We start from the raw sequence: 13,103 nt of genomic DNA, 5'->3' as shown, positions 1-13,103 counted from the left end.
GAATCAGTAACAAAAGAAAATAAAAATGACTTAGTCTCAAGCAAGTGACTAAATCTCAATGTTCAAATCTACTCAGAATTTGGCAACGGCGCCAATTTGATGTTAGGAGTTTTCAAGGCTCCTAAGACAAATGTTGTAGTATAAATGATTGTCGAACCAGTTCTGAGGGATATCAAAGCACTGAGAATGCAAATACTCACTTAATCTAAGTGCAACCAATGATTTAGATGGGTTTTAAGCTATGACTAAAACTAAAAAGCAATAACAGAATGATACTTTCTTGACTAAGGAAAAAGAGAACTCATGGGCATAGGGATTAGACCTTGGGTGATCAAGTATCGAACTAAGGATGGAAAATGATCAATCAAACTATCAACCTTAAGCCTAGACACAATTCTAAGCAAGCTCTATGTCTAGATGAATGCTCATTTGCTAACATATCTCAAACATCAAATGTCTTTGGTTGAGTAATATGAAAGCAATCATTACGAACAAGTCTATTAGCTATCTTAGCACCTTTAACAACAAATGTCTTTGGCAAAGTATACTAAAAGCCTAGGAGAGTTGTCTCGGGCATTTCATCGAACACCTTTCGGGTGAGAAATGCCTAAGGATCAACAACTGAGTGGCCAACTCAGAAGATGCATTATGATTACTCTACTAGCAAGGAAATATGAATGATCTACACTAAAACATCCTAACTCTAACCTAATCACCCTTAATCTCCCTAACCCATGAATTCCAAAGGTGATTACTCACTAATCTCCATGATTCCTCTTAAACCCATATTGGATTTCAGATTAATCATGTAGAGAAATACAGGAAATAAAAGGAACACAGAATTTCAATAACAAAATTGATCAATTCATTCAAAGAGATCCACTTTCCAAAGGTTTTTGGTGGTTTTCTAAGAACAAAAGATGATCTGCCTTCTGGTGGCTTACAGAGTATTAAAACATAGGTTTAGAAAATAAAAACGTGCATAATGAAATGACCAAAATGCCCTTGAGAAATCACAAGTTCGAGCAGAAACAAAACACGGAGCGACCTCAGCCCGTCGCTCCGACAAGTCGCTCCAGGCTTCGGGAGCGACCTCGCTGTGTCGCTGCGAGAGGTCGCTCTGGGCTCGTTCTCGCGTCTCCGGGTGATGAAAACGCGAGCGACTTCTCCCTGTCGCTCTGGTATGGTCGCTCTGAGCTTCGGGAGCGACTTCAGCACGTCGCTCTGGAAGGTCGCTCCGAGGTGTAAATGTGTGTCTCCAGACGTGAAAACGCGAGCGACCTTGTGCAGTCGCTCTGGATGAGTCGCTCCGGGATGTGGTGCACAGCGACCTCATGCCGTCGCTCCGAGAGGTCGCTCCGGCAGTGCTCGTCCAAAGATCACTCTAATCACCTCCTTTTGAGCTCCAAATGCACCCAAATGTCTCCAGAAACTCCATGTGGTACTCAAATACCTGATAGAGACATATGCATGCAAAATGCAACCTAGACATGGCTAAGTCCTAATCTATATGATGAAGATGCACATGAATAATGGATAAAACAATGCAAATATGCAAGATATCATTCATCTAAACAAGGTGTCTTTTAATCTCAAAGTGGGATTGCTTTAAAAAATATTGGTTTTATTTAAGTATTGTGTTAGTTTATATAATAAGTGTTGGTATTTTATAAGAACTCTCCCAAAAATTAAAAAAAATATTATAAATGAGACGGGTTATATTAACGTAAATCAACATATATTTATTACAATATTCAATTTTCTGGATATTCATTTTCAATAAATAAAGCAGGTAGATAAATATACAAAATAACAATTACCAACATATAAATTATAATTGTTTAAAATTATAAACTAATAATTTTAATATTATGTCTTAAATAGGAAAAAAAAATTATATATCATGCAAAAAAATTGCATTTTGTTCAAAAAGTGGTTGAAGATAACTATCATGTGAAAAATGTATGAAAAAACTTAAAAATGATGAAGACATAATTGTATGCAATATGTGTTTTGATAAAAAAATTAAAGGAAACATTAAGGTTTATAAAATATATATATATTTGAATACTTTGTAAATCATATTTTAATCATCAAAATTAAATTTAATTATTTATATGATTTATTTTTTTTATCAGGCTATAAAATTATAAATTATAGATTATAATATATTCTTTATAAAATGAGTTCCCGTGCGATATCGCACGGGCTCTTTGCCTAGTTACCCATAATGGGGGACCAACAGAAGTACCAGTTCAGGAAAAAATTGAAGTATTAAAATTTTAAGCGTTCAACGTATAAAGAAAATATAAGACCTTTTTGTCAGAATGTAAAAACGTATAAGGAATCTAATCTTTTATTTCAACGTAAAACTTTAATACGATTAACTCAAAAGTTGAATTCAAAACCAAATTAAGCAGACAAAAATTTTGGAGAGGAATCAAAACCGGGCGTAGAGATTGATAGGACTAGGAGGATATGTCATACGATATGAAGAACTGTATTCTCTCGTAAGAATAATAGTTATGAACTTATGATACATTCATACTTATATTAGTGATATTTCCTAATCTAGATATTTACAAATATATGTAAATGTCTTATATAATAAATATAAAATATTTATTAACAATATCTATTATATTATATATTCTTCAATACCGGGGGTTTGATATTCCCATGAATACAAACATGCAGGATATCCTCCTTTTATTACGTTCTTTTATCACTAACGACTGGACGAAGTAAACCGAAAGATAGCCGAATCCAGACCGAGTTAGAAAAGAGAATAACCCATGCCAAAATCAAATGGAGAACTTGCTGTAATGTAATAACTAAGAAACTGAGAGACTTTGACTATGCAAAGAAGAAACTACACACATGCTGGGATAGTTGGTTTCTGGTGACCTAAAGCTTGGTGATTCAGATGATAAATGGTACCCAACAAGCCATATACCATCTCAAGATTGTGACAATCATTCCGCAGAGCCCTTGCTCAACATATATGTAAAATGACTTTGGTGTCGCATGTTTGTTTAGAGGTACACAAGAACAACTGAACTGAATGAATACATACTACTAATTAATACTCAAAAGGTAATTAATATAGATAAATAAATGGGAAATATTGGAATCTTTACTCTATTTCTTTATTGAAAAAAAGAAATAAATTAGGAGTCAAAAAATATAAGTAAAATTATGCATCCTTATTTCTTGGGATACAAGAAACCTAAAAAAAGCACAAAGACAATAGGAACCCTCTCTCTCTCAATTGTCATCAGTGAATACCTTGAAAATAAAGTCACGGAAACGCCTCGAGTATAATCTTGGATCAACTGCTGAAATAGAGGTAGGATCATATTGTATGCTCTTGTAAGCGTGTTCAAGCTTTTTGCTGATATCATAATCTTGAAGAATGTCAATAATACCAAAGATCATCACCACATCGTAGAACTCTCCCGTAGGCTCTCCCACAAGCTCAAGCTCACTGTCATTTTTCCTCATCGTTCTCTCTGCACGCGCTGGCATGTTGGTTCCCAGTCTGATACTAGCACACCTACAAAACATAACCAAAACCAATGTTAAGTGTTTCTCTTCGGAGTTTGAAAGGTGTTGGTATTGTTTTCTTGTGTTGTATTATTACCTTGAGGGTTCTGAAAGTAGGTCATCAACCTCTGATCTAGAGAGACGATGGCCTGCGTCTTCTTCAGATTCACCTGTAAGTAAGAAACCAATCTTATTTTTCCTTAAGTGAATGATTCAAAACCAAAGGTTATTTGATTTAACAGAAGCAAACCAATAGGTGTTTGAGCTCCAGAAGGAATCAGCTCTCCAGCGACAGAAGCTTCTCTGAAGTGAATCCCAACTAGAAGACTGTAATCCATGATCCTCTCCTGTTCTAAAAACTCGCAGTCTTTATCAATTTGCCTGTAACGAGGACAACAAGCCATGAGAAATGAAACAATCATGTATACCTAATGAAGAGTTGAGAATAGTGGTGTTCTTAAGTTCTTTACCTGATGAATTCTTGGTACCATGCTTTTTGCAATCTGAAAATGAAACCTAGGTCTTGGTCTTTTAAGATGGTGTTTGAGTCTATTTCTGATTCAGGTTTGTCAGTGGTTCGACCAAGAGATGATCCTTTCAGATCAAAGCGTCTGTGAACAGAGTACTTAGAACAAAACAGATTACCCATTATGACAAACCGCACCTGCATTAAACCAAGAGAGATATGAGATCAAACCAGCCCTTTCTAAAAGTCATGTCACACTAAACGCTAATGTTTTGTATCTAACCTTCTTTTGTGTTGGTCCATTCAATTTCACACAGTGTAGACCAAAGAATCTGATGACCAATGAGTTTTCAAATGCTCTAACATGGTTATAATATGCTGCAAGCATCCTTAGAAGCACCTAGACATCAAGAAGAACCAAAAAGAGACGTTTTAGTATATGCAACACAAGCACTTGGTAATATCAACCGATAACTTGAAAAAAAAGCTCACTTTTGTTTCAGACTTCTTCATTGTTTTTATCATGTAACGATCATCATTTGTTAAGTAAAAGAAGCTCCCACTTTTACCAGGAGATGAGAGTTCTCGGAGAGCATCATCCCCACAGATGGATAACATATAATCAGCTGGGTCTACTTTGAATAGCTTCCTCAAGCTCCTGGAAAAATTAAATCATAAGCAAAAGTACAACAATTTAAGCACAAGAAAGACATAACTATTAGCAATGTGGAAAAAAAAACAAGAGTAGCTTTTTAGGTATAATTAACCTGAAAACTAGTGGACAATAGTCTTTCCATTTGAACTCAGTAGATTGATGTGGAGGTGTGTACTTAGTTCCTTCACGTGGAAACCTCCTCCATATCTTATCTTTTGGATCAAAGGCTGAAGGCTTCAGATCAAGAGATGCAGATGGAGCTTGTCTTCCCACAGAATGTCTGTAGAAACAACATCACTAAACTTGACACCAAAAACACAAGCATTGCTCCAAGTGCATATATATAGTAACAAAGATCATATTATATAATTTATAATATATAGTTTCTCTAATTGGTACCTGATTCCTAGTTGTAGATTAAGCATAAGATCGTAATTGCGATGGCCTTTGGATATAGTCTCCCCTTGCTTCCTCCCTGCCTTTGGCAGTTTCATAGGCGCAGGGCTTGGCTTGAGACTATGAAGACCTTCAGCCTCCAATCTCATCAACTCCGCATCCAACTCCTTCCTCATATCAGCACCTCCTTCACTTGTATCATTCCCCCACATATTCATCTTCTCAAACGCTCTATTGTCTACACCCACACTTACCCTCCCATCAACTGACATCCTCCTAGGCTTCTCTATACGCTTAGAAGAGTTCCAAACAGAAAGTTTCTTCTGTGAAGGCAGCATAGGTACTCTCTCACCATTGCATATAGTGTACTCACTCAAATTATTGAACAAATCTTTAGGATCCCACTCAAGACTCCCTTCGTTTCCTGATGGATAATAAGTACCATTCATTTCCTCTGGATCTTTAGACCAGTTACCAACATAGAAACTCCCATCATCCCATTTATAAGTCCCATTACCTCTAGGGAACCCTTCATCCCAACACCCATCGTATCTATTCCCATTTGTCCATACAAAGCTCCCTTTACCAAAAATAGTACCGTTCTTCCACTCACCAGTGTAATGGCACCCATCGCTCCATTGATACTTCCCTTGACCTTCTTGTAAACCTCTCCTCCATTCACCATCATATGCATCTCCGTTTGCAAAACTCTTGACGCCATGTCCATGCTTCAGGTTCATCACCCACTGACCTTTATAAGCATCTCCACTTGGACCCGTGTATGTGCCTATGCCATCCATGTAACCACTTTTGAACTCTCCTTCGTACGTTGCACCAGATGGCCACCCGAACTTTCCATGCCCCATGGTTTTTCCATTGTACCATTCACCAATGTACATGCATCCGTCGGTCCATAGGTATTTTCCTTGACCGTGAGGGAAGTTGTCGTACCATTGTCCTGTGTAGTAGTCCCCATTGGGAAGTACTCTCTCTGCATGGTAAAATTCTTCTAAGCTGCTCCTGTTTGTGGTGGTCTCGTCATCATTTTCATCACTTGTGACATCGTGATCGGCATGTGGAGCTACCGATACTGTCCCAAAAACGCTGTTCGCCCGCTTCTTCGCTTGTTGGGTCTTTCGCAGGGTCACTTCCCATGCTTTTAGAACATAGCTTTGCTCCTTGCTCATTGTGCTAAAAAGAAGAAAAATTTATCTAAAAAGTATGTTATTAGCACCTAGAAACATGTCCTCATAAAACATGAACGTTCCTGTCTAGATAACGATCTTAAAGATGTACCACATACCCTAAAAATCAACAAACATGAGTGTCATAGATCTTTTTTTTTTTACAGATTAGGATTGAATATTGCTCTGGACCATGTTCCAAACCAAACAAAGAAAAAGAGGGTAAACAAATGGCCAAAAAAGAGTTAAAAGAAATCAAATGTCTCCGAGATTTCATCTTTTCTTATCAGTTTCTTTTTCAAACTAATTTTACCATTGTTCAAAGAAGAACTCGTTCATGTCCTCAAATCAATGAAAGCCTTGAAAATTAGAGAAACAAGCAAGGCCCTCAGATTCTCTATATTTAGCCTCTCCTTGCTTCTCTCACACGCAAAGACATATTTCTTATAAAATACAATGAAGTTTAATTTACAAGTAACTTCTCAAATTTGAACTTGTCAACGGTCAGAAACAGAGTTAACTTCTCAATTTTTCATGTTTTCGAAAACATGAAAATTCAGCTCCCACTCATCCTTGTTTCTATATATTTCAGATACACGCATAATCATCATCCAGTACAGATTCTTTTAAAACACAACGCAAAGCTATAAATAGTTAACAAATAGATTCGTATGTTTTTGAGCTTGGCGAGGAGGAAAGCAGTAGCTGAGGTGCAGATAAATATACAGAAAATAAATAAATAAGTCTAAACAAATAAATATACAATTATTATAATCACTTTTAGAGATAATATGAATGAAATTTCATGAAAATGTCATGTTTTAGCTCTCCTTTGCTTTGGCTTTTTCAGTTTATGGTCTAAAAACCATCGTCTTCTTGTTTCGCTGTTTTTTTGTTTGGTTTGTTTTTTCTTGCTTCGCTGTTTGAATACCCACTAGTTTAAGATTTTTTTTAGTATAGGAAAAGTTATATAATGAAATTGATGACTTTACCTCATAAGCTTCTTGTAAATTATCAACACTTGGCACCTTAAGTTGGGTACTACCGAGTCTTCTAATAATTTATCACGGCACATGGAATCTATCATTAGGTTGATAGTAGCATATTCATAATACATATCCTGATGCCGACTATTTGCCTCGAAAAAAAAATTCTTTTTTTTTCATGTTGTGACGCATTTGAATTATAATATTGAGAAATAAATGTTGGAGGCGTGACTTGTGACTTGTGAGAGGTGGGCTCAGTATCTGGGCATTTCCTGATCGATAAGCCACGTACCGGTAACGTGACAGGTGAACATAAGATCAAGAGAAAAAGTGGAGAGTTAGTTTCATTTTTTTTTTTGTAAACTAGTTAGTTTCATTTTCCCTATAAAGAAATAATATTTTCTTACTTATTTTAGGATTAGTTTATGCTTTTTTTAATATTCGGTCACTTTATAACTTTTGGAAGCCAAATTGTAGTAGAGTGACTGAAATAATCCGTTATTATTTCTTTTGTAACCAACAAATTTTTTTTTCTTCTAAAATGACATGCAACATCATAAGGAAGAGATTCTCCTGACTTTGCAAAATATCAACGTGGAAGAGACATGCATGATGCATATCTATCTTTAATAAGTCCACGTTTAAAAGTTCATTGGAGAAAGTTAACCAAAATACATATGCGTCAAAGGACAAATTGTTAAAAACGAAATGACCATATGAAGCTTTGACACTTGTAGAAAATCACATGCCACGACACAGAGATAACGTATTTCTATTTCTTACTGACAACGATTACAACTACACCCCATTCCCTCGTCGACTTCGCGTCACTCAAATCTTTTTTCTTCTTCTTAATTTGGACTCTTTTGAGACATTAAGATTCAAATCAACGAATGAGTTTTTAGTAAGTACTAAGCATAAGAATCCAGCAACATTCATGATGATTAATTAGTTGTTATCAGAAACAAAAAAGAACAAACAGATTTACAAAAATAAACTCAGTCTCTCTATGCTATGATAAAGTAGAAGTTGTTCATGTACTTGAGAAGAATACTAAAACATTTAACACATAATGGAATTTTGATTTTGAACATGTTAAACGCGATTTTACAGACGCGTGGACGGTGGTCCCACCGCAAAACCATCTCATCTCACCACTTGTTACCGTCTTAAATATCTTGCTTTTTTTTAATTGTCATCTCTTTCTTTAAAAACAAACTCTCTCAAAAATAATATATCTATATAATATAAATTTTCTTAATACAATTCAATTTTGTTATTAAAAAATTAAACCAATCAAAAAATAAGAAATATCTAAATATTCTTTTGAAAGTTTGTTTTAGTGAATTTTTTTTTCTCTTTCTTTACTACATTTTCATTATTTATAATCTTAAAATAATAATCTAAAATCTCCACCGTTGTTGCCAAGTCACCACTTCCCGCCTTATAACAAGGCAAGTAACTCGCAAAACAGAGTCAGATAATTTTAACTGTTTTCCATTTCGTCTCTCTCGCCACCTCCTCCTCTCTTCTCTTTGCAAACTCTGTTTCAAAAACAAAAACACCAATCAAAGTAGATCGAGATCTTGTTTGATTGATTTTGTTTCCTTTTTCTTGTATGATCTTTCTTTATATATCCTCTACCGTTTCTCTCCTTCTTTAGAAAAAAAAAACACTCGCAAATGGAGAAGAAACCAGAGTTTACGTTCGACGACGATGAAGACAGCAGCAAATACGAGAACGACAGCGAAACTGATCGTAGCGATGTCGCAGATCTTCCTGGTGACGATGACAACAACAACAACGACGAGGATACTTTCGTTTCCCAGGTTCAATGGCCTCAGAGCTTTAGGTAATAAATAATAGTAACGTTTTCTCTTTGTAAAGATCGTGAAAAATGTCATTACCCATCTGATCATGTTGCATTTGATTCAGGGAAACGACTGATTCGTACACGATAGCTGCATCACCAATCTTCGGATCTCTAAGGAGCAATCCGAGTTTCTACAATACGAGTCAAAAGCCGAGTTTCTACAGACAGAGCAGAAGTAATCTTGATGTTGAGTCTAAAGCTCCTTTCCTCCCTGAGAGGAACGAAGAATCCGACAAAGCCTCAGCTGCACAATCTGTTTGGTCTCGCAGAGGCTCATTTGCTGAAGAGTTAGCCATTGGAGGCTACGGCTGCAGCTTAACTCAAACCATTTTCAATGGTAACTCCAAGAAATATATATACATCATATAGAGTGTAGAACCGATAGTTTCCAGGGAGAAATAGATGTCACGCCTTGTGATTTTTTTATTCTATAACTTTGTACTTTGTTACAGCGATTAATGTAATGGCTGGAGTTGGACTTCTCTCAACACCTTATACACTGAAAGAATCTGGTTGGGCGGGGATGGTGATTCTTGTCTTGTTTGCTGTTATATGTTGTTACACTGCTACTTTGATGAAAGAGTGTTTCGAGAACAAGACTGGCATCATCACTTATCCTGATATTGGAGAAGCAGCTTTCGGGATATCTGGTCGTATTCTCATATGTGTAAGTCACTAATTAAAATTCCATAAATTAATATCTGTAAGATTTTTTTTTGTTATGCTGATATGTTTTGAATATGGTATGACTCGGTAGCATTAGTTGACTATGTGGACGTAGCTGATTTGATGAATCATGTTAAATCTCTATATCATTCTTATTTTTTCATTTATCTTTTTTCCGCATTGTTATAACATATGAAATGTTTTCTCGCAGGTGCTATTGTACACAGAACTATATGTAAGTGAACCTTTTTTTCTAAAGCTTGTTTCTGTATGTACAATGTGAATTTAATATAAATCTTTTTCTACTTATTTGGTAGTCATATTGTGTGGAGTTCATCATCTTGGAAGGTGATAACCTGACCGGGCTTTTCCCTGGTACATCACTGGATTGGCTCGGTATCCATATCGACTCTCAACATTTATTTGGAATCTTGACTGCTCTCATTGTTCTTCCAACTGTTTGGCTGAAGGATCTTCGCATCATCTCCTACCTCTCAGGTATAATTTAACTGCTCTTTTCTTTCTTGTATTACATCTATTTCTTTAGTCAAGAATCTTGAATCAGCTTCTTTGGTTCTACAGCTGGTGGAGTTCTTGCAAGTGTGTTGATAGCATTGAGCACGTTTTTCCTCGGAGCAACGAGCGGGATCGGGTTTCATCACACTGGTCATGCTGTGAAATGGAATGGAGTACCGTTTGCTATTGGTATCTATGGATTTTGCTACTCAGGCCACTCTGTGTTCCCAAATATATATCAGTCCATGGCTGATAAAACCAAATTCACCAAAGCAGTGATCATAACGTAAACCAAATAGATTATCAACTCTTATATAAGCTTTTGATGTTTTGGTCCAGTTTTTAAACCAAATAGTTTTTGTTGTTGTTGTGTGTGTGTGTGGCTACATTGCAGTTTCGCTTTATGTGTTTTGTTGTATGGAGGAGTTGGAATCATGGGTTATCTCATGTTTGGTGAAGCCACTTTATCTCAGATTACACTAAACATGCCAAAGGACTTGTTCTTTTCCAAAGTGGCTCAATGGACAACGGTTAGTTGTTTCCCTCTCCATCATCTTTGGAAGTTGCATTTTTATACACTAAACACTTCATCTTGGTTTTGTTTTTATTTATTTTTATCGTCAGGTAGCGAGTCCGTTTACAAAATTCGCTCTTCTGATGAACCCACTAGCTAGGGGTATAGAAGAATTATTACCAGAAGGAATGCCAGAGAACATATGGTGCTTTCTTCTTCTAAGAACAGCACTGGTCGCTTCTTCCGTTTGTGCTGCTTTCCTTATTCCATTTTTTGGTAAGAACGTCAAGCTTATGAAGTTTTTTATAATCAGCCTCAAGACTCATTATTGTTTTGGTTGCAAATTGGGTATTAGGTCTTGTGATGGCTCTGATAGGATCTATACTTAGTATACTTGTGGTTAGTATTCGTTATCTTTCTCTCCCTACTTCTTTGATATCCTAATAACATTGTTCGTATGAAGACACACATTCTTGTATGTGTGGGTCAGGCAATAATAATGCCAGCTCTATGTTTCATGAGGATAATGGGTAACAAAGCTACAAGAACACAGGTATATATGTCAACTGAGCTTTTAAGTCTCTTCTTGACAGTTCTTTCTTGGAAGTAATTTTGGGGGCGATTATTCTGACGTGTTGTGATATGTGATACCAGATTATTCTGAGTTGGATAATAGTGGCAATTGGTTTGGTAAGTGGGACCTTGGGGACATACTCTTCGGTTGCAAAGATCATTAAAAACTATGAATGAAGAAGCCACCATAGTCTCTCTTTTTTTGAGTTTAATGTTTATGTTATGCTAATAAAAATCTTCATTAAGATTAATTTGGACTTCAAGTAATAAGATTAGTGAAATTTTTGCTTTCTCAAAGTTGTCATGTTTGCTTTTTGTAATTTTATGTATTTTGAAAATACTATTTTCTTTATTTTGTGGCCATAATTCTTCTGCGTACACGTGATTGGTTATTTCATTCGCAAAACATTAAAACTTCAGCAAGATGACAGTAGAATATTGGGCCTAGCTTGTTTCAAAATTATGATATTTTCTAAGATTTCTCTCTCTACACCAGTTTTATTTTAGAGAGAATAAATCTTAGAAATTTTTTTTTTTGACTAAAGGTTTAAATCTTAGAAAATATCATAATTTAAGAATTGAAAAAATCAATTTTTGTTTCGAAATATGCTTTAGATAATTAATAAAAAAATATAAACTTGAATATTATATAATGGAAACTTTTTACTTAATCAAAATGTGCACATGATTAATCGAACAATTTTTAAAAAAATTAGTGCAAATATGAAACCAAAAAATTAGTAGTATTATCCATTAATGATCAAGCCTTCAGTAAAAACAAAAAAAAACCCTAATTTTTCTCTCAAGCTCTCCTAGCGCCGCCAAGACTTTTGTTCTCTGATCTGGGTCTCTCCGGTGGCTGGTGCTCTTCGCCGGCGCCGGAGGAGACCCCATCCTCTTAGTAGTTGCTTTATTTTCTTCTTTGTGTCTTGTTGTTTGGTGTTGAAGCTTGATTTTCTCTGAAATGTACGAAGTCGAGATCTTGCGTTTTGGTGGGGTCACGGCGTTCTGCTTTCAGGTTAGCAGGAGGATCTTCAAGTGGTGAGACTCTGTGTGAGCAGGAGGTGCCCGTGTTTCTATCACGGGTTGAAGCAGCAATGCTTGTATCTTTATTGTTGTGCTCCTCGTCTCGAAGGTTGGTGGGGAACTTTTTCTAGTTCCAGTATCTTTGTTGTTTCAGCTCTGTTTCAGAGAGTTGGGTCCGGTGGTGCGTCTGGCGCCAGATCTGAGATCGGGGATCTCTTGACGGTGCGGTGCAGCCGCTTGGTGCGGAGCACGCGCTTTCGCTGACGGCATCACTGTACTTTCTTCAATTCTAGTTCTGAGTCTGTTCTTCCTTGTGCAAGATTTGAGTGGTGTTTGGGTTCTTCGTCAAGAGACCAGGAGTTCTCCTTTTCCCATCTCCAATTCGTCTCCACCTTGCTTTCGTCATCGATTTGGCTTCCATGATGTAGTCCTACTGTCTTGATACTGTCTGGTTTGTGGGTTTGGGTTTTTAAGGCCTTTATACAGCAACGGGTGAAGATAATTGCTTGGATTTTCTTGTTGGTTTATTCCTTATAATTGTGGAGTTTGCTAGGTGGGCAAATGTCTTCTTGGGAAAGGGTTTATCCTTGTGTGATCTTATCTTCTCAGAACATGGTTTCTATACCAGCTCTTCTATGGTATCTTGAAGCCTTTCCCTAATATCGGTCGGTTAATCTTGCTTGTTTCAGCTTTGATATTAGT

The 13,103-nt window shown here is 36.3% G+C and overlaps 2 protein-coding genes across 2 annotated transcripts; one reads left to right on the top strand and one right to left on the bottom strand.

Annotated features, from left to right (window-relative positions):
* Positions 1-3,266: 3,266 nt before the first annotated feature.
* On the bottom strand, positions 3,267-6,873 carry LOC106454517 (phosphatidylinositol 4-phosphate 5-kinase 5). Its single transcript, XM_013896635.3, has 8 exons — positions 5,067-6,873; positions 4,780-4,947; positions 4,505-4,670; positions 4,296-4,412; positions 4,017-4,210; positions 3,797-3,927; positions 3,644-3,716; positions 3,267-3,556 (listed from the first exon to the last, which is right to left on the bottom strand). Exons 1-8 carry the CDS (start codon positions 6,248-6,250, stop codon positions 3,268-3,270), a joined length of 2,322 nt encoding a protein of 773 aa, XP_013752089.2. The 5' UTR covers positions 6,251-6,873; the 3' UTR covers position 3,267.
* Positions 6,874-8,728: 1,855 nt separating this feature from the next.
* LOC106454518 (amino acid transporter AVT1A) lies at positions 8,729-11,753 on the top strand. The gene is made up of 11 exons (XM_013896636.3): positions 8,729-9,085; positions 9,169-9,443; positions 9,559-9,773; positions 9,984-10,007; positions 10,090-10,270; positions 10,355-10,574; positions 10,683-10,818; positions 10,913-11,078; positions 11,158-11,201; positions 11,293-11,355; positions 11,457-11,753. The coding sequence occupies exons 1-11, from the start codon at positions 8,916-8,918 to the stop codon at positions 11,550-11,552; spliced, it is 1,590 nt and encodes a 529-aa protein (XP_013752090.2). The 5' UTR covers positions 8,729-8,915; the 3' UTR covers positions 11,553-11,753.
* The last annotated feature ends 1,350 nt before the right edge of the window (positions 11,754-13,103 follow it).

Source organism: Brassica napus, chromosome A5 (genome assembly GCF_020379485.1).
Source record: "Brassica napus cultivar Da-Ae chromosome A5, Da-Ae, whole genome shotgun sequence".
NCBI lineage: Eukaryota > Viridiplantae > Streptophyta > Magnoliopsida > Brassicales > Brassicaceae > Brassica > Brassica napus.
This window is presented reverse-complemented; position numbering and strand designations above follow the sequence as displayed.

Bases quoted from the DNA above. Each gene is read 5' to 3' on its own strand.
- LOC106454517 (XM_013896635.3), bottom strand. From the start codon at position 6,250: ATGAGCAAGGAGCAAAGCTATGTTCTAAAAGCATGGGAAGTGACCCTG. The intron at 4,211-4,295 runs GTTAGATACAAA...GGTTTAATGCAG, and splicing joins ATGGACCAACACAAAAGAAG to GTGCGGTTTGTCATAATGGG. The intron at 3,928-4,016 runs GTAAAGAACTTA...TCCTCGTTACAG, and splicing joins TGGTACCAAGAATTCATCAG to GCAAATTGATAAAGACTGCG.
- LOC106454518 (XM_013896636.3), top strand. From the start codon at position 8,916: ATGGAGAAGAAACCAGAGTTTACGTTCGACGACGATGAAGACAGCAGC. The intron at 9,774-9,983 runs GTAAGTCACTAA...GTTTTCTCGCAG, and splicing joins CTGGTCGTATTCTCATATGT to GTGCTATTGTACACAGAACT. The intron at 11,356-11,456 runs GTATATATGTCA...ATGTGATACCAG, and splicing joins ACAAAGCTACAAGAACACAG to ATTATTCTGAGTTGGATAAT.